The sequence below is a fragment of the Perna viridis genome, chromosome 10 (genome assembly GCF_037379345.1).
Source record: "Perna viridis isolate PV_CMFRI_1.1 ecotype Kerala chromosome 10, ASM3737934v1, whole genome shotgun sequence".
In the NCBI taxonomy this organism is placed as follows: domain Eukaryota; kingdom Metazoa; phylum Mollusca; class Bivalvia; order Mytilida; family Mytilidae; genus Perna; species Perna viridis.
The window spans coordinates 30,367,674-30,391,941 of NC_142454.1; the positions used below are offsets into that span (position 1 = coordinate 30,367,674).

The window sequence follows — 24,268 nt, forward strand, 5'->3', positions numbered from 1 at the left end:
TCATAATTTATTCCATTCAAGCAAAGTGAAGAAAAACGACGATATTAATATCATTAATTATCTAAAAAAATACATTATATAATGGCAGTGTTATCTCCATAAATCATATTCACAAGTGTTACATTTATGTTCACTGCAGAGTTGTACGTAAGATTATTTGCACTGCGATGCTTGTTCATTTTTACTTTCGTAGACGATGCAATTTGGAAAATTTGATCTTTAATAGAAATAATAAAAAAAAGTTCTATCGTGGTTAAATATCATGATAATAATATATTTGTGTAATTATAATAATGAGACCAGTATTCTTTGATCTTTTCCTATCGTCGTGAATGGAAATTTAAGTATTAAGAGCAGTAACTGAACATTTTGACGGTGGAAACAGATCCTCCACTGTCTTGGCATAACTATGTGTCGTTCTGTTTATTATTTATGTACCAGTCCATATAAAATCCAAACACTTCCAATGGTAGAGATGATTCATGGTGTAGAAAAACCCAACGAACAAAAAATGCTTTTGTTGGTGTACAATGTACATATGCTTTATTTTTTTTTTTTACATATATAGCGATTATCCTTTCTGTATTCCGGTATGTATCTTTGAGAGTCATCCATTCATCGCCCACTAAAATGAACCAAATCAAGAGCGACATTTCTTGCAAAGTGCCATTTCCATGTACAATCTATATTATTTTAAAACAAAAATGAAAGACTAAGAGTTGTTAAGTGATCAGTAACTGTTTCTGAAGAAGAAATGAAAGTGGGTTCGTTGTGTTCTTTGATATGAGTGATTCTCCTGTCTGATTTTTATAAATACTGCTACTTTTTGCCAGATTTTATTTTATTCATTAATACATGTACTTGTGTTTTGTTAAACGGAATAATTTGCAAAATGTTAAAATGAAGAAGGCAAAATTTAAATGTAGACAGTAAAAATAAGATTTATGATACAACTCTTCGGTTACGGTGATTTACATGGAGGGTGGTTGTAAAGTGAAACTGCTAAAACAACGACAATGCTCTCAATTCAATAGACTCTTTCGTGGTAAGTTGATGAACACGCTCATTATACACTTCCGCAAGGTAGGGCTTGGGTATAACAACATTTTTTCTCTCGGGGGAAGTGTATATTGAGCATGCGAAAATTTCGGTCCCTAATGTAACCCTTCTCTTCATAATATATTGATAAAGTTTCAGCGTGCAAATTCTGTGATACACTCGATAAACGGCTACATAATTTTTTTTATTTTTAAGTCGCTCAATGGGTCCATATTATGAAACGCATAATTAATCATTCAAATCCGTCATGGCTTAGGAGATAATTCACATTGAAAATTTATATGGGCATGTACTAAATTTATTGTTGCTGTTTATTTCAGGCTAAAACATATTTCAAAAAGAGTGGACGACTTGTTTTGATAGTATTAAACTGGATATTTCTCATCATGGAGTAAGTTTTGCTTCGTCTACATAACATAATTACTGAGTGATATGACCCGAAAAGGCATGACCATTTAAAAAAAATCATTTTACTATTACGTAATCGATAGAGCGTATTTTAAGCGATGTTTTGATATTTATGGGGATTAAATCCCCATGAGAAAACGGTACCATCAATTTTGTAAAATTGGAAGATGAAAGAGTAATCAAGGGAACAAAGGTTATAGCGGTAATCAAAAGAATGTAATCCAGGGACAAAGACCAGACATGGAAAACAGACATACACAACAAAGAACATAACGTAACTAAAATCATACATACAAAGTAACAAAAGTAAATGAGCAACTCGGACTCCACTAAAAACTGGGAGCATGGACCAGGTGCACCGGTAGGGTAAGCGTCCGCTGCTTTTCTAGAAACACCCGCCGAGTTGCTCATAAAAAGTCAAGTCCGGAGTAGACAAACGAGGGAAGGAAAACTATGACCCGTTGAATAAATCAGTTCTCATGGTTCTGATGGATACACCATAACGATCCACGAGTTCATGATAACGACCATAAAACTTCTCTAGTGATGACTTCAATCTTGTAACAACATAACCCTGCTCCAGAAGCCTATTTGTTAGAGTTCTAGCGCGATACAAAAAGTCTGCGTAGTTTTGGCAAGCTCTGGCATAACGTATGAGTTGTGATATGAACACTCCATACGCAGGAGCCGAAGGGATGTTGCCACAGATGAAAGGAAAGTTGACAATTCTGAATGAAAAGTCATCACGTTTATCGTAAAGCTTGGTCAATAGTTTTCCTTTACCATCGATTTCTAAGTGTAGGTCAAGATATGAGGCTGACTTCACAGTGTCTGTAGTATCCTTTATCTCAAGTTCTTTTGGGTAGATGCGATGTATCAAATCCCCGAAATTAGGATTGTTTAAAGATAATACGTCATCTATATAGCGGAAACTGAGATTGAAGGATCTAGCCAAACGATATTCTTTCTTTCTGATCAGATCAGCTATAAAGTCAGCATCATAAGAGTGAAAGAATAGGTCAGCAAGTGTAGGGGCACAATTTGTTCCCATTGGAATGCCGACCGTTTGTTGAAAATATATAATAAAGAGGACACAATTTAACGATTAACAATGGAGAACGATTATAACTAAATAATTCAACGATTGCCAGAGATTCTGTTCTTTGTTTTAAAAGCAGCCCTAACCCTTTATTTTTGAAAAATTTAGCTGTACTTTGAACACATTGGGAAAATATTTTATAGGGGTCCGGACTGAAATGCATCATATGCCGGTCTGCAACTGAAAACCGATACCGAACTGACAAATACCTTCTCCCAATATTCAATAGGTTATGACTTGCCGAAGAAAAACATTCCCCAGAAGTGAACAAAGCACCGGGCCGAGAAATCACATTTCGAGGAACTTTTCGCTGCCATCTTTGCCAAGTTTTCTAAAATTATGCCTGACAATTGGGAATTTTCCTTCCTTTGGGAAAAATATTTTTCAACATTTTGGGAAAGGTCTCCAGGGGAAACAGTCGATATTCGGCTACAATAAAAGGGTAACAAAATCACTGATTGCGAAATAGAGAGTTCAAAGTATAAAAAAACTACAATGTATCATCAAACAAAAATAGAAAAGATGACAAAAACGGACAAGTTCGTGTATAAATCTACAAAACCATTTAGACAATTAATTGAATGACCAAAGTCATTTTAAACTCATTAGAAGGGCGATGACAACGAATTAACCATCATTTACGCAAGACGTTAGTATTACAACGAAACACAATATCAAGTGTAAGTTTTTGTAAGAATCGGGCAAAATGGAAACAATCAGATGCATGCATGTCAAAAACCCACTGATCTGACAATGTAATTTCACTCATGGATGCTTTTATTATTTGCAAAGACGGTCACCCGATCTCTGCATCACCGGATTTGCTCAGAAAGTTATCAATAGAATGTTAGAAAAATGAGGTTTTTTGACAGAGATATCTGCCCCTGAGATGTTCATTTTCAATAGTATAACTCAATTTACCAAAACGATATGGAAAATCTGGTCATTTGTCCTTGATTCTGATGCTGCAAGTAGTCAAACTAAATTTTCAAAATGTTTTTTTTCATATCATATGCAACCCATTATATGACTCTTACAGACTGACACTTAATATATGTACACAGCTCCAAACATAGATGGCAGTCTCAAACTTAACATGTGCACAAACGAGAAGCCTTTCTTTTAAACAACCTAGAAGTTGATTGTGAGGGAATTTAACTTGAAAGAAAGGCTTTTAAACACACTGGATGCATCAACATGCATGCAAATACGTGTACAATGTACATGTATGTATACATGAACATGAATCTCACGAATGAATGTAAATTAATCTCAATTCTTGACAAATCCGTGACGTTCAGTATACAGATAAATCGAAATTTGAGATTTTTCATTTATAAATGGCATTAGGACATGCGATAATTCTCATTAACCCGCAATGGCGGATCGAGACCGGAACGAAGGTCCGGGGTTGGAACTACTTTTGTTTGAATAAGTTGTTAATTTTTGGGGCAAAAATAAACAAATTATACTCCAGAATAAAGGAGCAACTCTTACTCAAAACTTCGAGCACTTTAATACCAAGTACACCGATATAGTAAGCATCATTTACTTTTCTAGAAGTACCCACTGGTTTGCTAATAAAATTCCAATTTCGAGGTAGAAATAATACATGTAATGTATCTTATCAATAATTTGTTTTATTCATTTTAGTGGCAGCGAGTCCACCAAGCTTGAGCGTGAGTTGAAGTCCTTTGTAGACATCGCCCATGAAGCCGTCAACACAGTGACGTCATCACAATCTATGGAGGAACAAGGTTTATCATTCGATAAACAAGTTTATAAGGCAAACAAAGAGGTAACTATGCTTTGTTATGAACATTTTTAAAAATGATGTCCATGAAGGAGTCAGGCAGTGGACGGCTTATGCTAATTTTGTTTTAAAAAAATCAAACAGAGATTACGAATTAATTAATGTCGGTTTGTATAATGCTGAAATGGAAAGAATGATATAAATTGAATAGAAAGCACTGGAAACGTTTAAGATTGTTTCCACTTTTTGACCAAGTTACAAATGCTTTCATAACCATAACTGTGACAGTTTTGGCTTGTCCATAAACCGCTTCGCCGTCCATAAAGTTGGTAGTATCGTATATATACAACTTGAACCTTAATGACTGCAAAATGAAAAGGTGCAACTTTTATTCTACATAACTCAAGAAATTCTTATTCTTTTTTTCTACCGCAATTTGACATTGGTCTGTAGACAGGAATCAATTCAGTCTCGAAGGACGTCTCACAGCTGAATTTCTCTATATAGGAAGGCTTATAACAAGTACTTGTGATGAAATCAATATTCTTCATGGCTTAATTACATGTTGAATTAGCAGCATTAATCAGAATTAATGTTTAATTACCCCAATAGGGCGATGTTGAATGATTTAAAGGTCCCTATGTGAAAATGCGCCCAAGGATACTTTAAGAAATGCTTTTAAACACACCGAATGCTTCAACATGCAAGCAATTACTTGTACAATGTACATGTATACATGAACATGCATCTCACGAATGAATGTAAACTAATCTCGATTATTGACAAATCTGTGACGTTCGGTATACAAAGAAATCAAAGTTTCAGAATTTTCATTTATAAATGGCATTAGGACATGCGATAATTCTCAATATTTTAATTTGATGAGAATCTTGCTATTTGATTGGTTTGTTGACAAAAATCAACATTGTTTCAATTGTATAAACTAACTTGCTATTTAGGCCACGCCCACCTTTTACGAACTTTTTTTTGTTTGTCACATCCGTCTGTAACGTTGAAACGTTTTTGTGACAATAAATTATTAACTAACTTTATGTCCGCCGGGTATTTGTCAAATTCCTCCTTTAATAACTGTGTCTTCAATTTTGGAAAATAACTGGACATTTCCCAGTGATGACATGACAGCGTCTTGCCGCTGATTTTAAAATGGCGGCCAATTTGTTCACTAGAATTACTACTGGAACCATTTTTGTTAGAATAAGTTGTTAATTTTTTGGGCAAAAATGTACAAATTATTGTCTTGAAACACCTTTTATTGATAAATCGGATCCCACCTTTTAAATTTTCTTCGATCCACTGTATCCACTGCACTTTGTATGACTGGTTCCAGGTCATCAGAAGACGTTTCGGCGAATGCTTGCGCAAATTTTAAACTTTCATTCACCCTAGAATAGATTGTAAATCATGTAAATAGATAAACCCTAGGTTCCAAACAGCAAGTGTCTGTCTTTTGTTCAAAACGCACGCTGGATGTAACAAAAACCCCGCTAAAAAGTACAGAAATCTCCAAATATCGGGAAAGGTGACTGATTTTAGGCGACGATGTCCCATTGTCGAGCGACGTTTGCATAGTGTGATAATGTCTGAGAATTTCAAAAGGCCTGTAGACAGCGGCTAGTAAGAAGAAATGAACAGCTGTCGTTATTTTATCGGTTAAATACCTACATGATGTATTACAATACACTAAGATGACTTAATGAAATAGTTTAAATATTAATTATGTTTTGACTTTTTCAGATATCATTATCACAAGAACATCGTAAGATTCTGACTACCAGGGCTAACTTCAGAACACCACAGATGATTAAACAGGTAAGAAAAGAAAAAAAAAACAAAAAACACGGTAACCTAGGAAACGGAGGGTGTGATCCACGCACCCTCAACCGGACACATTTATCCATACTTGTTCGTAACAATTAACTCTTTTTTTATATTAATATTTCTATTCTTTGCAATGTTTTACATTAGTTGGTTTCTTACTTTGCTACATTTAATAGGGACCGATACATTTCCGTTCAGTGCGTGTCGTACTCTATCATGCCTTATCGTTCTTCACTTGACTATGACTGTTTCCAATGTTCTTGTCTCATGAACATGTTCCAAAATTTAACTTCATAACTAGGTAGACCTAGGATAAGACCTAGGGTAAGAGACATAACTCTTGAAATCAGTGATATGTTTGTATCATATTCAATTTCACCAAAGCCTGTCAAGCTTTTATTTGAAAGAGAATGAAATCAATCCAAGTTACTTTGATGCTTACATGATTAATGTCAAATGCTGGATACAAACGTTCCAATGATTTATAAGAGTTGTGTCTCTTACCCTAGGTCTACCTCTTTAGACTTCTCTTATGTAAAATACTTTATAGCTACTACGAAATTGTCAAGTACAGTAACTGTATGGTTTGGATATTACATTCAATCTTCAGAGGCTAATTATATCTTTTGACTGCATATGTAATTTTCAGTTAGTACTGAATTTATTCTATGGTAACCATTTTCCAGCTTCAGAATCTATTTCATTAAGACTTTGTCTTCTTGAATCCTCCTACTGACCCATTGTCAATATGTATCATCCTTTTTCTTTAGATTTAACCTTTATAAGTTTCAGTGAAGGTTTATGATGGAAATACCATTTTATATTATGGGAAGGAGACTAGGATGCAATATAAAGTAAACAGAGAGGATCTCTTATCGCCCGAATATTTTATTGTTTATATTCCCAAAAAATATTTAACCAAAGAAAAAGGTATGAACCAATATTTTCTCAAAATAAAAAGGCAGGAAAAACATTTCATTCTATAGTCTCCTCAATAAAAATCAAACTACCTGAATTTATTCTACGGAAAGTACGTGTATCTATTAACATCGGATGGAAGGAGACGCGGGTGGATGGACGGGAAAAAATGTATTCTGTCTTCCCCGCTTGTGTATATTCGGGGACAAAACATTAGAAAACTACCTTGATATCTACTTGAGTACAAATGTACGGTTCATATATTGAACTTTGTCAGTGATTAGGTACAACCTAAAGTTCGAAAATACCTTTAAAAATTGTAACCATAACGTAATCCAATTGTCTGGTCAAAGGTCAGCTTATGATTTGATTCTTCTATTTATCATATCAATATTTGGACCAAAGTATTTAAACATTATAAATTATGGTTAAGATATTGACGACTGTTTGTTTTAAGGATTGCATCTATAGAACATAATTGAAAACAATTAAAAATATTATCTAAACTTGGAGATCATTGACTTGAAAGTCCTAGGTGTTAGGCAACGTAACACCTGATAAGAAATCCATGTACGAAAGTATTAATCCGGTTTTTAACAAAAATAACAAAGGTAAAAATTGGTCCCTCAAATCTCTTGCACAGAGGGAAAATTCACAATTTCAAAGCACACTCAGTGCTGCTGATGACCGCCCCTTCATGCAAATAAGTACAGTACACTTGAATGGGTCTATACGTAAGCGGAGTAATACCTAGTAAAACCGGAAGCAATTACATGTTTCTGTCTGCTTAGGAAATTGGCACTGACATTGCTGTACTTGTTCTTTGAACAGATTGTCCGGAATCGTCATACGATGTTCCTGGGTAGAATTCCCTGTATTGTACTTAAATTATGAAATGTTCACGATTTGCTTTAGCCTTTAATATTATCAGTAGCTCGTATGGCGTTAAATAATCATAAATAATTTTAGTTCAAATTTGACAGGAACTGTTCCGATTTTTTTGGTAGATTTGCCTTGAATCTGTCTAAGGAGAAATTGTCATGAACTGTTCTAATATTGCCTCGTTTACTTAAAGGTCCGTTTCAATTTTCCTTCGTCTTTTGTCCTTCTTTTAAAGTTTTTTTTTCTGGTGTTGTTTTGCGCACATCGTCATTTGTACCATCAATATTGCTATACTTATTATACTGTTTGTCATTAACAATAACTATTGAGGTTAATTACAATATACATTTTCAACTCTAACCAGGTTATGCACGGACTACAAGCAATACGTTCACTCTCAGACTACCCATTGCGGACACAAGAAAGATTATGCCAAGTTGCCTGGTATCAAACGTATGTAAAACTGTAGAATATTTGAGTAAAAAGTAAATGATATACACAATGACTATGGTCTTTCAATATTTAAGTAATTATTATTTTTTATGTGTACCATTTTATTTTATTTTTAAAAATCTTCCTCTATTGTCAGACGACATCTATACTGCAAGTGCAAATATTAGCCTAAATATGACGAAAACTGCCAATACAATACAAAAGTGTGCCGATACGGGATTTAGCAGTTCTATACGGCTCTTGTTCGTCCAATAGGCCACATTGGCCTGGTTAAAATCCATATTGGACTAATTATTCACTAAAGATATAACTGTGTAAGGTTTTCCATATTGGCTGATTATTGGTCCTCCGCTATCAATATCGTTTTGGCTACGCCTCAGTCCAGTATGGCTAGCCTCGGACCAATAACTTAACCTATATGGAACACATTACGCAATAATACTATATTATGTGTAACTAAACAGGCAAGCAATATATCGTAACAAGTACAAATACAAACCACAAAGGAAAGTCGAAGTTGAAATCCCTTTGAAGGTGCACTTGCCTTTAACAATACCTAATATCATTGACCAAAATGATAAAGCCAATTAGAGAGACATATAAAGCAACATGCAATTATACGCATAGTTTATACAGTTCGTCAATAAATTCTAGGCAATAGACAAAAGGAATAGTCGAAAAGAAAAGTTCATAAAACATGCACTTTTTAGTGGTATTAATGTACTTCCAAATTTTGCCTGCACTGAAAAGAAAAGTGCCATATTCACAATTAAGTACTTTTCTTCCCAAGACCATTTCCTTTTTTGCTGTTTCAGTATTGGACCAAAGAAAGTCATAATAAGACAGGGACATAATGCTGAATCGTTCTATTTCATCGTCTCCGGAACTGGTAAGCTTAAAACACCTTTTGAACAATTCAATAATTTATCTTTATCGTCTGTGGAACAAGTCACTGTGAATTAAAGATGAACCGTGTGTACAAACCCATTATTTTTCGTGTTTGGAGCAGGTAAACGAACGATACACCATGTGAACAACTCTAATATACAGTTATTATGACTTAATACATATCACGTTATCATCTCTGAAACACTCTGTGGTCAATTTTTTGACTTCACTTTATCGTCTCTGGAAAACTCCGTGATCAATTCCTTCACTTAATTTGATCGTCACTGGAACACTCTGTGATCAATTCCTTGACTTAATTTAATCGTCCCTGGAACACTCTGTGATCAATTCCTTGACTTAATTTGATCGTCCCTGGAACACTCTGTGATCAATTCCTTGACTTAACTTTATCGTCCCTGGAACACTCTGTGATCAGGTCCTTGACTTGAATTTATCATCTCAGGAACACTCTTTGATCAATTTCCCGACTTAACTTGATCGTCCCTGGAACACTCTGTGATCAGGTCCTTGACTTTTTGACTTTACTTTATCATCTCAGGAACGCTCTTTGATCAATTCCTTGACTTGACTTTATCATCTCTGGAACATTCTGTGATCAGTTCCTTGACTTTACTTTTATCGTTTTTAGAACAGAGAATTAAGTAAAGACACACCTATGTACCAAGCCACGATTTATAGAATGAAGGGTAATAAAAAAAATACCGAAATGACAAATTCTAGGCAGTAGACAACAGGAATAGACCGAAGGAAAATCAATATAAATGCATTTTATTTTCGTATGAAAGAGTAATCAAGGGAACCAAGGTTATAGCGGTAATCAAAAGAATGTAATCCAGCAACAAAGACCAGACATGGAAAACAGACATTCACAACAAAGAACATAAAGTAACTAAAATCATACATACAAAGTAACAAAAGTAAATGAGCAACTCGGACTCCACTAAAAACTGGGAGCATGGACCAGGTGCACCGGTAGGGTAAGCGTCATCTGCTTTTCTAGAAACACCCGCCGAGTTGCTCATAAAAAGTCAAGTCCGGGGTAGACAAACGAGGAAAGTGTGAAAAATGTGTTGCCTTTTTTTAACATGCACTGAAGTTAAAGCAATATTCATAATTCATTACCTAACCTAATGCAGGAAACCAAGTCCCGTTTTATGCTTTATCAGTATGAAAAACACACAGTAATTAAAAAAATGCTGAACTAAAACTTAATACCTTTATGAGTTTAGTAATACTTTAATTTTGTGACTTAAAATTTTAAGCATTTGTAAAAAAGATGGTTCGAAACGAGAGATCTGGTGAAACAAAAGTACAGGCAGCAGCAAGGTTAACCAGAGGGCAAAGCTTTGGGGTAAGAAACTTAACAAGCCCCAATTGATTCAATTATTCACAAAATTCTATCGATGGGATCTGACTGGCATTGTGTTAGGGCAGTTTATTTTATTAATTAGAATTGTATGCGCCGATCATAGAGCGTACATGATAAAACCCCAACAATGTTGAATAAGCAAAATGTTCGACATTAGTTGTGAAAGACTGGTCCCAGTAAAGTAAGTACTTACGTAGACGTATGTCGAATTTGATCATGCTTAACTATCGGTGTCTTGGAGCAGTGATTTGATTGGACCATGAACATTCTGTAAGATAAACCGTAAGTGAGGCCACGTCAGAACTAATGATATATCGTCTATTTACTCAGAGTGTGTTTTTACAATAAAACGGATTTACAATTAGCCTTGCTTCAGTATATATTTTTGTGCTCCAAAAAAACGAGGAACATTTTCTGTTATTACAAAGCTGTGTAATAGTAGAATTTGGTGTAATTTTCCAGATAAACTATATTTTCATTAGTTTTAAAAGTATTTTAGTTTCTTATTTGTTCTTAAATAACGAATGATTCCCGGTGTTGCATTAATTTTTAACCGACTTAGTTTATTCTACTTTTTTCACTAAGATGTAACACTTAGAAAATCTTTCTTGTAGTTTTCTTGGGAAGATGGGGTAAAGTACTAATTGAAACTTTTTTTTCTAATCCATAGCGTACATTTAGTAGCAGTCTTAACTTTTATTTATATCATTGTATTGTGAGTTTATAATACTTTTTAGGTATTTTCTTCTTGTAGAACTTGTAGAAGTTATTTTATCTTGAATTTTGTCCATATCTGTTTGTTTTCAAATAAGGCTATCAGTATTTTCATTAATTATATACATGTAAATAGGGCTTTTACCATAAATACAGCTGACCTATGAGATCCCAATCCTTTTGAACAATGCTCAATAGTCTCTCTATTTTTGCCTGAAGTTAGTATTTCTTCTCAAAAGTACTTTAGTAATTTGCAAACACATGGGTCAATTAATATGTGTTCTTTTTAAACAATTGATGCTTTATATATTTGATATTGGATCTGAAGATAAGACTTGAATAAAGTGTTCATTCTTTCTATAATGTTATGAGTAAGCGAAAGAACAATTATTGTCACAATTGTTATTTTTTTCATGCAAATTTTTAATTAAAAAAGGCAGAGTCGGGAGAGATAACCTTTAAATCCCCCACAAATGTTTGAAAAAATCCATATAATATCAATGTGTCATAGTTTTCCTTCCCTCGTTTGTCTACCCCGGACTTGACTCTTTTTGAGCAACTCGGCGGGTGTTTCTAGAAAAGCAGAGGACGCTTACCCTACCGGTGACCCAGGTCCATGCTCCCAGTTTTTAGTTGAGTCCGAGTTGCTCATTTACTTTTGTTACTTTGTATGTATGATTTTAGTTACTTTATATTCTTTGTTGTTTATGTCTGTTTTCCATGTCTGGTCTTTGTCTCCGGATTACATTCTTTTGATTACCGCTATAACCTTGGTTCCCTTGATTACTCTTTTAATCAAACGCCGCTGGAAAGTCTTCTTAACATAGGGAGAATGGAAATGATGAATATGTCAAAGAGACAATAATCACACCGAGATGAAAAATGTCAAATATATACAAAGTTTGTTTTTAAATCGACGTTAGTGTTCAAATAATTAAAATGAAACAGTGCTGAAATCAAATTGTCATTTCTAGCGAAATCGTTTTCATCAAGAAAACTACTTCTAATATATTGAATATGACGACAAATAGTACAAGTAAATGGAATAGATCAATTTATTACACAACAAAAAGTTTTATGCCTATTTTGCCTTTTCTTGTTTTTAATACTTTCTAAAAATCTCTTTTTAACATTTATTTCTATTATTACAAGTTACAATGTATATATATGTAAGTACATTTTGTTTTGCTTTCCATTTACATATTAATCTAAAATATTTGCATGTATTAATATAGTCAAACTTTAAAAATGGTACTATTATTACCGAACTATAAACACACTGTAAGAGGTAACCTAGGGTTAGGTACATAACTCTTGAAATTAGTGGTTTGTTTGTATCATATTCAATTTTACCAAAGCCTATCAAGTTTTCATACGAAACAGAATGAAATCAATCCAAGTTTCTTTGATGCTTACATGAGATTGATCGCAAAGGCTGAATACGAACGTTACAATGATTTGTAAGAGTCGTGTCCCTTACCCTAGATCTACCTCCTTAATTTTGCTTTCAATTTTTGGCGTATCAGTTCTTAAATATGTGTTGTTAGTTACACATTTGTCGCATTTGCTTATTAAATGTATGCGAAAGAACATTTACCTCATAAATATTGTAGACTCTATACTTGAAAAAATACCATGAGTAATGTTCTATAACATGATACCCCGCTTCCCTTTTTGATAACATGCACCTTTTAACTCTGTGATTCTGTGAAAGTTTCATTTCGCGGTATAGGAGGAGTAACGGATAAAAACTTGGTACCCTTTTGCGTAAAGAAAAGACAGAGACCTTTATTACTATACACCCTCATCCACCTACCGTGGGGTTTAAAATTAAAATTTCATAGTATACCCTATCGATATTTATTATTTTTTTGTATCGTTTCCATCACTGTACATGATTTGAGGTGATTGGTATTTTTATGTGTTAGTTGATTAGCGTAGATGATTTATTTGAAGTGTCTAAAGTTAGATTAAAATTGTGTGCATTTAGGTTAATGTTTTCAACAACAGCTGATTGACTGTATGATTTGCAGTTTACATTAGTATGTTACGTTCTTACAGACTTAACCGGAAATAAAATTTGGAACAGTTTGGTCACAATAAATTTTATGATTGAACTCAATTTCGTTTTGCTATCACTTGGCGCCCGTCGTCGTCGTTAACAATTTTTCAAAACTCTTCTTCTCTGACACCACTTGACCAATTGGAACCAAACTTGGTATGAATGTTTCATGGTGTATTGTGCATAGAACTGTTTTGGAAATTTTTGATCCGTCGAAAAACATGGCCGCTGTTACTAAAAATAGAACATAGGGGTCAGACAGTAGTTTTTCGCATATATCTCCCAAACCGTTAGGTTAAACCAAATTCTGACAGGGTTAAAGTGTTTAGCATGACGAGATCTATCAGTGGTCAAATTTTCATTTTGATATGTTAAGCCATGTCGGAGTTACTGCCCCTTTTCGACGTTTTTTTGCTATTTTTTTAAAAAAAATTTTCAAAAGTCTTCTCCTCTGACACCACCTGACCAATTTGAACCAAACTTTATATGAATGTTTCTTGGGGTATCGTGCATAGACCTGTCGTGGGGATTTGTGATCCGTCGAAAAACATGGCCGCCGTTACTAAAAATAGAACAAAGGGGTAAAAGACAATAGTTTTTTACAAGTATCTCTAAAAGCGTTAGGTTTAGCAAAATTATTTCTATAGCTGAAATGACCCTTATGATGAGGCCTTCAAATGTCGTCATGGATCAAAGTTGTCATGTGACTCCTGTAAGAGGTATTGCCCTTGAAAGATGAAAAATGACAGTTTTTTTTTACAGTTTTAAGCCAATATCTTTAAAAGAAAGAAACTTTCTATCGCTGAAATGATCCTAATGATAGTCCTACCAAAGTCTTCTTGATTCAAAATTGTTGGACAACTATTGTCAAATTTATTGCCCTTGAAAGACAAACTTTAATCAGGTGAGCGATTCAGGCTCCTGGGAGCCTCTTGTTTTTCAACTACATTGATATTGATATACTTAAGTAGCACTCAAGCTAAGAATCATGCAAAATGTGATTCATGGTTGTTAAGCCTAAATTTTTTTATTTTTGATATTTTGTTAAAAATGCTTTTAGAAAACACAAAAAAATTATATGTGATTTTTCATAGAACCCTTGTTCATAAGAGATAAAAATATGTAGAATGCACTACAGAATTCAAATTGAATGGAGATAACTCTCTAAAATACAATAGAAATGGATTTTCAATGTGGATTATCCACTAAGAGCAGACATATTGGTATGAATAATTATACATTTTGTCATATACACTTATAAAACAACTTAATAATATAAAAAATATGTGTTTTTTTTTAGGGTGTATCGCATATTACAGAATTTGCATGATCCTTACAAAGGCGGCTACTTAATATTGATATACTAGATTTTATAAAAGAAATCTCTGACATGTTTCAATGTAATTTATCAGTTTAAAATACGATATAATTCTTGGAAGACATAATATATATGAATTTGGATAAATATTCCTATGAAAGAGTAATCAAAGGAACCAAGGTTGTAGCGGTAATCAAAAGAATGTAATCAGGGACAAAGACCAGGCACGGAAAACAGAAATACACAACAAAGATCATAAAGTAATTAAAATCACATATACAAGGTAACAAAAACAAATGAGCAAGTCGGACTCCGTCATCTGGGAGCATGGACTAGATGCACCTGATTTAGCATTCGCAAAAGAACATTTAATACTTTATGAGAAGGGTTAAGGGTTAAAGTAACATGTAATATGTTTGACACATCGCACGCCCAGTCAAATAAAGACATTTCCAAGTAAACAAAGATTTTGCATAATATTTCAACAGGAAATAGGACTGATATTCAACACAAAGAGAACAGCAACAGTTGAGAGCTCCACACCTATGGAATTGTTGGTCGTTGGTAAAGAAGATTTCAACGCAATATTTATGAGATCAGAAGACCATGATGAGGAGGCAGAACACGTGAAATTTCTTAGGTTCGGACTGACATTCATTTGATTGAAAAGATTTGGCTGTGAAATGAAATGATCGACAGTTATTGTAATGATTTGCTTCAGTGAAATTTTCATCAGATTTGTGGAAAATGCCACTCATTTTGTTGCATTTGCTTTATCTATATTTATCTTTAACTAATAAACTTTTACTAAATTATGATTTATATGACATTGATATTAATTGGTGCCATATTTTCCCATCTTAACGAATAAAACCATAAGAAAGTTTAGGTAGAAATTGCATTTCAATTCGGTTGTTTGAATACTTGAATGCTATATACTGTATTTTAGGTCTGTTCCAATCATGTCACAATGGCCGATTGAATGTCTAGTGAATGAACCAGGCACATGTGTGCTACACTATTTCAAGTAAGTTAAAGTATTTTCTTAGTGAGATTGTATTAAAAGATTATCACAGATTGATATAGGCTTGGCAGATATAGATGAATACAATTCATATTTTGTTTTTATGGAGAGAAATAGATAATACAATCCGTTTTCGTACATTCCAATTTTAAAATTTATTTGCATACAATACCGTCAAACTGAACAAAATAAAGTAAAAGTATTAACAGACATAAAAAAAAACTAAGCAAAGCAACAAAAACACATACCATAAGTAAATTTATACATTCAATTATGAAAAAGGTAGTAAAGGAATGCCTTTTACCGACTTTCTGAACGGATGAATTGATGTACGAACATACACAGAAGAGATAATAAATACATAACTAGAAAAAAAGTTGAAATGGACTAATTATTTTCTTTCAGACGAGGGCATCTTATAACACCAAATGGTAAAACAAGCGAGTGGATATACTTTGTGAAGTCGGTAAGTACCTATTCCTGTTAAAGGTTGATATCCTTTTTATCTTTGTCATGGATTATGTCCCCTTCGTAAATTACAATCCATAAACTTGAACGACCGAATCCAGAGTTAATTACTCATTATGACGTCCAATAAAATTCTGATAACAATTGTAAGGTGCATCCCTGTACAAGTTAAACCTCCATTTTGATCATCACTGAGTTACACAATTACTATGTATTGTTCATATTATAAACTAAGAAGGAATATCTACTTTTGTAGTAAAAAAATAATGAAGAGATATATCTTTAATGTCGTTTCGTAAATTTTTATGGTTTTTTATCTAGTTCTGTTGTTCTCCCTTTGTTAAGAGATGTGCCTGAATTTTTATCGCCTGCTGTTAACACAAACTAGCAACGGTTGTTACAGATAGTGATTAAAAAAATTTCTCCATTTCGATATTGAATTCAGGGAACGTGTGAGGTAATGAAGGAACTGAAATCTCCCAAAGCTAGAAAGAGTGGGCAGAGTAACCTGCGACCAGATCCAATCAGTGATATAATGTTGCCTGAACTAGGTGTTGGTGCTGGTGAGTATGTAAAAGTCATTAGGTATGCGAGTAATCCTAGACAATCACATATCGGTGATATAATGTTACCTGAACTATGTGTTGGTGCTGGTGAGTATGTCAAAAACTATTAGGCATCAGAGTAACCGCAGACCATCTTCTGTCAGTGATATAATGTTACCTGAACTAGGTGTTGGTGCTGGTGAGTATGTCACAGCCATTAGGTGTGAGAGTTACCCCAGACCATCTTCTATGACTGATATAATGCTACCTGCATGAATTAGGCGTTAGTACAGGTGAGTATGCCTCAGCTATTATGCATCAGTATACCTCACAGAAGCTCCTATCAATGATATAACGCTACCGGAACCATGTGTTGGAGCGGGTGAGTATTTCACATCCATTAGGCATCAGAGTCACCTAAGACCAGATCCAATTAGTGATATTATGTGTCTGTGCTAGTTATTCTATCACAGCAATTAGTCGTTAACGTAACCTTAGACTAGATATAATATGATATAATGTCACCTGAGAGTTGGTGCTAGTTAGTATGGCGGAGTAGTTATGCATCCGAGCAAGTTATGATCCTATCAGTTTAAATAACGTTACCTGAGATAAGAGTTGACACTGGTGAGTATGTTACAATCATTATGTGGTAGAGTAACCTTCGCGCAGATCCTATCAATAATAATGTGTTGCCTCAATAATATTTACAATTTGGAAATTCAAAGGAAAGAAATTCAGTTTTTGTGTCTTTCCAAATGTTCAAGCTGATTATCTTGACTTTTTATTCCATTTTATAGCACCAAGAGTTGATACTGGGATTGCACATAAAAGAAAATTTGTTATGACTCCTGAAGTGTTTGAAGAAATGTCTAAGTATTATGATAAATTAAAACAGGTAGATATTGTGTTTTTCTTAATTTTTTAGAACGTTTTAGTTGTGAATTGCTGCAAATAATTAGATTTGTTTTACGTTCATGTGGACGAAACTTTAATTTTTTCAGAAAAAAAGGTTAAATGGCTATCGTATTATTAAATTTTGAATGTAGTGAAGAAACAATAATAAATATATTTTTTGGTAGTAAAATGTCAATTATTTCACAGCTTTTACACAACGTAGAAAAAACACTATGTTCACGTGTATCACTTTATATAATGATTTAGCATTAGAATGTTTTGAAAATACTGCTTAAGGAGGTAGAACTTGGGTTAGGGACGAAACTCTTACAAATCATCGGAACGTTTGTATTCAGTATTTTACGTCAATATCGTGTAAGCATCAAAGTAACTGTTTCAAATGAATGCTTGATAGGCTTCGGTGAAAATGAATGTGATACAAACATATCACTGATTTAATAAGCTATGTCCCTTACCCTAGGTCTACCTACTTGATGTAGATTTGATTTTTTTCACGTAGAGATATTTAGGTGTTTGTATTTGATTTGGTTTTTGCTGTATCAATTTATGTGTTTTAACGAAACCTTGAATACGTTATCTATAGAAACTAAAAGAAATAAAGAAAGCTGAAAAAGAAGACGAAAGAGAAAACATGCTCAAAAATCAGAGTGCAAAGAAAAAAGAACAACAATCATCCACACTTCCAAAATTGGCAATAAATAACCAGTTAGTTAAAATAAAAGAGGACCAAGATGTGGAGTTTACTGGATCAATTAAAAGTAGTGAAATTTTAATGGTACCTCCAGTGGAGTCTTTGAAGCCAGATAAATCCAAGGGGATTTCATCTAGTACATTTGATAACAAGATGCTTTCACTGCTGAAGATGAAGCCGCATTATGTATGTTCGGGTTTACTGCAGCTATTGCCTCCTTAAACTAACAGTCTGGCGTCTGTACCTAGATGTCTATGTAACTTGCCTGCCCTTGCTAACATGACAGTTTCCATCTTCAATCACTAAAATATGATAATTGCACAAATATACCAACAAAGCCACAAAATATATTACCCGCGCAAGATAATAATAAATTTCAGAAAGAAACATTCATACTGTGATTCTTAATTTTTCTCTTTTTATTTTGAGCTTATGCACTAGTAAAAAATGACATCTGCTTTGGCTTATTATACATCTATCTTTTTTCCTCTTAATCTAATGTTAAAATTAACAGGTCTTTAATGGTAACTTTAATTATGCATATACTTTGATCCTAAATTAGCAGCAGGGTGGAAGACCTACAAGAAGTAGAAACTGGCAATTCTATTTGAACATCAAAGTTAAAACAAATCTGTAGAAGAGATTGTGCTTATCAACTTTCAGTTTGTACGTTTAATGTCTTCTTTTGTTCTTTGTATTTCGTTTTTTACCTGTTCTGTACTTTTAGCCTCGTTTTTAAAATCTGTATTTCCTATTTCAAAACCCTCAATGAAATGTTCAAGTTTACAGTTGACAAGTATCACCAGAAATTGAAGTGTCTACGTGTACTCTAAATTTGTGTGTCTGTTCATTGCATTGTTTGGGAACCTGGCCATTTTGGCATTCCATAATTTGTTTCGTTACCCAATTTCGTCATTAGATTTGGATACATCAATACACTTTTCGTAAACACAACTCGGCAAAACAAGCACTTACTCCCTTTATATTTGACCTTGACAGCCTGTACGTTTTTTTCGTCATACAATATATCATGTGCTTACCAATTGATAGTGACCTCATTAGACAACACTCAATTTTCATTCAAAGCTAGATTTCAAGTTTTTGTTTTTGTTTTTGTGGATATTTTTTTACTTTGCAATACATAAACTTAAATAATGGATAATCATGAGTTGATGAATATTTCTGTGTATTTATATGATTATTACAATTGAACAATTGAGGTGGAAAAGTTTTTGTGTTTTTTCAGCTATTCCATTTTTGTTCACAGCAGCGCATTTAATTGGTGTCTAATCAAACAGAATATGATGGAGAATGTGTCTATGCATCTTGAATTTGTCACGTGGCATTTTGTCGTTTCATTAGCTGCTTTCCTTTCCATGTTAATGTTTTATTTATATGTGATTTAGCTCTTAGCGATTGCAATAACTTTGACAAGTATTTCAGGTACAAGTCGTAATCAATAACAATACGATGCGTAACCATCACGCCTTAGCAATACATATTGCTTTTGCCACTTCCTTAGAAAAGCTAACTATTCTTCACCAAGTACATGTTGTCTCAAGAATCATGCAGAAATGTTAACGAAGATTTTTTAAATACATATTTCGTAGTACTTAAAATACATCCAGCGAGTCACATTCTCGTTTGGGAACCAATGAAAGTAACGAAGAATGTTTGGAATGCAAAGAAAAGAAAATTCTATAAGGATAAAAAGAATAGTGCAGAAAAATAACAAAAAAATATTTGAAACTAAAAATTTTGACCAAATGCATTACTTAAAGACAACTTGTATGTCACTTTATCATAGATCTGTTTAACAATATTATGTTGAAATGAAAGTTTAATTTATTATAATTTCGTATTTTCTTGGTACTTAGGTAAACTCTACTTAGCATGATAAATATTTATTATGACATTGTTTACAAATTTGTTTGAAATATTTAAAGAATACAAAATAGTAATATTGCTGTTAAAGAAGTGTCAAAAATTAAAGATAAAAAAGATAAAAAAATAAATTATAGTTTTGTATTGTTTTAAAAGTTTAAACTAGAACGTAATAAAGAAGATACTCAAACTGCTTAACATATAAGTGCAAATGTCGAAGTATTATAGTAGGCTATTATTTACATGTATTTTTATTTTATATGTATTATAGATGGCTTCCGTTTTATTGTTGCAGTAAAGATCGAAAAACTGGTGAATCGGAATGAATTTGTATATGCTTATGCAGATTTTTGTCATATGAAAGATTGATTTAATGCGTCACTTTTTTCAAATCAGTCATGAAATAAATCCGTTCTAACATCAAATGATTAATAAAATTCAAATAACGTTTTACCATCAATTTACAAGGCGTAATACTTTTTTTCATTTGTTTACCTCAGATGTTTCCAACAGCATCAATGATAGAAAAAGAAGCCCCTACAAAGTATGAAAGAGAAATGGTATCGCAAGACAATACTGTCAGAAAAAACTCGGTGTTTGTGCATGTGCAGTTGCTGCAAGCCAAGGATGTTTTTGTATGTATATTTCAATGGAAGAATGATCAAATAACAACGAAAAATTGGTTGCATTGATTAGCTAAAGCTCCGCAAAAGACATTTTTGTTCCACAATATAATTACATGTAAACAATCATAAATAATAAAGCATCCTGGGATTTAATTTAAATTTTGCATATATTTCAGAAATTAGTCAACGAAAAGAAATATGATTTCTACAGGCCACATGTATAAAGAGTCAAGATATTTTCATTTCATTTTCAGATGGTCGATAACAAAATGTCTACTTGCGTTAAAATAAACTTTCTGGTTTTTTCGGCCATGGCATCTGGGCATCGTTTCAATAAGCATCCATAAGACTTACGTGTACGTAAATTCTTAACAAAACCAATGTGACTTGTTTGCACGTATGTCTTACGTAAGCTTTGTAATACGTTGTGTAAATAGAGATTCGGATATAGGCTGACATTTAAGTCAACTGTGTCGGGTGTATCAATACATTCGTTATACAATATGCAATTAACAACAAGTGTGAATATAAGGTCGTAAATTTAATTTTCAGGGATTAAACACATTATCATGGGGTTCATGTGATATTGATGACATGGTTACAGAAGCCCCACAGTTATGCTTGGTAATTATCATTCATAGATTAGAAATGAAGTACAAATAATTCTTATTTGACTCGCAGCCCTAAATAAATTACGCTTTGTGAAACTCACACGAACAAACTTGAATTTTACTTGGTCTTAACTTTACATAAAGTTCATGTAAGCTCGATTAACATGAGTTTCACGTAAACTCTGTCACAAATGTTATTTGATCAATTCATTTGAAATAATGATGCCTTTGTATCGTAAATAAAGCCGAATTGATCAGAATCATATGTCAAATGTTTCAACTGAGGCGACATATTCTTACTTCGCTGAGAGAAAAAAAGCTACATTTCTGTCTTGGGGTAGGTGCAAAAGATTCGGCAGAATTTAACTAATATGATTAGTATTTATGTATATGAAGAGCTCCAATCGTCTCTTCCCGTCTATATGTAGCATCTGCAAACAACAAATAAAACGTCGTGTTATTCAGGAAATAAAATAATGCATTATTTAAATTGTCGTCATCATAATTACAGTACGGTAACAAATCGACACTTTTATTTTGTGCATACAAATGCAATTTTTAAGAAGATTATTAAAATTAAACGCATCGTGCAAATGAGGACATGCAGAAATAGTTTGCAATTTATATATATTCATTATTTGTAGGTTAGCAGAGGAGCAGAAATTGTTATGATGTCAAAGCGAGTCTTTTTGAAATATTCTAACGATCGAGTGAAAACAATGCTGCGAGAGCAAGTCCGGCCTTACCCCACAGAGAATGCCTTGCAAGACACATTCCAAACCAAAGTTGACTGGGACAGTTATAAATCAAATCTCCTTGAGAACGTTCTTAAGAACCAATGCACACTAAAGGGTGCTACTGGAGTAGTGTGATCACAGTATTTTCCTGTAGTTCTTTAAGACTCGATACATATTAATCGGTGCGCCGAAGTACTCCTATAGAACGTTTTTGAAAACTTGTGTTCACTTAAGAGCGCTACTAGATGGACAAATTATGGTAAACTGATGTTCAACAACCAGTCATACAATAAATCAAAAAACGATTCAGTGTTTTTATAAATGGTTTTGTAGGATGGATTTGCTTTTATGATTACCTTTTTTTCCGTTTCTGATATCGTGACTTTAAACATCGGGAACGAAACGGAGTTTGGTTATTTAGTTATTTTTTTTTCTTCACTATTTCTTCAAAAGACAATCATATGTTAATCAATGCAATATGCGATATTTTAATTCTACAAATGTTCTTGACAAACTAAATTGCATTAAAATACACTATGAGAGTAGTCTGCTTCTGACTGTTTGTTGCAGTACTGTTTAAAAAGGAGACAAACACTAACGGGTGAGCGGTGTGTTGTGAGAGTGTCTTGCATAAATGTTCCCTAAGAATGTAAATTTCAGGTCCCATTCGATTAATATTAAAGTCTAATACTTTTGTTTACTGAAAGGATACCACTAAATGGTTATATTAGGATATCATTTTGGTAGTTAAACCAAATTTCAATGAAATCGATACACATTAAATAAAGCTGTCGTATCTTGGAAATTACAGACGCCTTTCACTTAGCTATATGTGTAACTCAAAACAACCTTTGTATAAAGTAAGTCGTCGCTTACGACATCATCTTACTTCCGAAATTTTGTACACTGAAAGTATATTGATAAATGCACCACCGATTATAACTATGTACATAAGAACTTCCTTTTTAAGTATAATTATGCATATTTCATGGCGCCGCTGTGAGTGTATATATATATTCTATCTCATGTAAAAGTTTTTGGTGATATTTTAGTGTGAATCTCATTGTTGTAGACAAATTATTATTCATTGTAAGTAACAGTCTTTGTAAAAATCATGCAAAATGTGATACATATATACAAAGGCTACATATTTTTATTTTTGTAATTCAGTTGTTTTATGGGTCTATAATATGAAATGTGTAAATATTCATTCAAGTCTGCCTGCTCTTAGGAGATAATTAACATTGAAATTCCAATAGATTCTATTGTATTTGAGACTCATTTACAGAGTTGCCTCCCTTAATTTTGAAATCTACAGTACATTCTATATAATTTGTATCTCCTAAGAACACGGGTTATATGACGAACTGAATGTACATTTCCGTTTACTATGGCTATTCAATCAAAATATCAAAAATAAAAATATGTAGACTGTTTACCCATGAATCACATTTTGCATGATTATTAGCTGGAGTACTACTTAAGCTAGGTCTTATTCTCAATAGACAGAATCTGTATTTTACATTAAAATATGTCATTAATGTTCAGATTTATTGTACTTCATTGGAAATATTTTTTATTTATGTTGAAACGATGACGTTTTGCAGATTACCCAGTAATTACTAATTACTGTTGTTCATTTCTTGTACGAAGGTATTTATTGTACCAAAGAACAATTGAGCAAATTTCATTTTGAAACTATTTTACAAATTCATCGATTGTTTAATTTTGTTTAGTGTTACATTTTCCAATGCCATCATTTAAGCTGAATGTCGCGCGCTGCAATTGTAAAAAATTCATAGAATAAAATATTTAAACTTGTTTGTGCATATACATATATTCCAATTCCACACGGCTGAACATAATTACAGGGAACAGACCGCTGTACGTGAGTATCAATTTTAAAGGTGTTTCGCCTGAAACGATGTTTTGCAGCAGATTTTTTGTAGTTATTTGTACGTTATAATTGTTTTGGTATCAT

At 33.2% G+C, this 24,268-nt stretch overlaps 1 protein-coding gene across 5 annotated transcripts in view; it reads left to right on the top strand.

Annotated features, from left to right (window-relative positions):
• Positions 1–23,856, top strand: part of LOC148605326 (uncharacterized) — a 36,612-nt gene extending 12,756 nt beyond the window's left edge. For 3 of the 5 annotated variants that reach the window (XM_088548793.1, XM_088548796.1, XM_088548797.1), the window contains exons 3-18: positions 1,380–1,450; positions 4,220–4,364; positions 6,075–6,149; positions 8,323–8,411; positions 9,227–9,300; positions 10,583–10,671; positions 11,304–11,321; positions 15,272–15,423; positions 15,733–15,810; positions 16,213–16,273; positions 16,721–16,838; positions 17,621–17,718; positions 18,322–18,615; positions 20,814–20,948; positions 21,492–21,563; positions 22,195–23,856. In XM_088548793.1, coding sequence (XP_088404919.1) covers positions 1,380–1,450; positions 4,220–4,364; positions 6,075–6,149; positions 8,323–8,411; positions 9,227–9,300; positions 10,583–10,671; positions 11,304–11,321; positions 15,272–15,423; positions 15,733–15,810; positions 16,213–16,273; positions 16,721–16,838; positions 17,621–17,718; positions 18,322–18,615; positions 20,814–20,948; positions 21,492–21,563; positions 22,195–22,422 — 1,797 coding nt within the window. In that variant the 3' untranslated portion in view covers positions 22,423–23,856. The remainder of the gene's footprint in view (positions 1–1,379; positions 1,451–4,219; positions 4,365–6,074; positions 6,150–8,322; positions 8,412–9,226; positions 9,301–10,582; positions 10,672–11,303; positions 11,322–15,271; positions 15,424–15,732; positions 15,811–16,212; positions 16,274–16,720; positions 16,839–17,620; positions 17,719–18,321; positions 18,616–20,813; positions 20,949–21,491; positions 21,564–22,194) is intronic. The other 2 variants (XM_088548798.1, XM_088548795.1) reach the window with 2 other exon arrangements.
• The last annotated feature ends 412 nt before the right edge of the window (positions 23,857–24,268 follow it).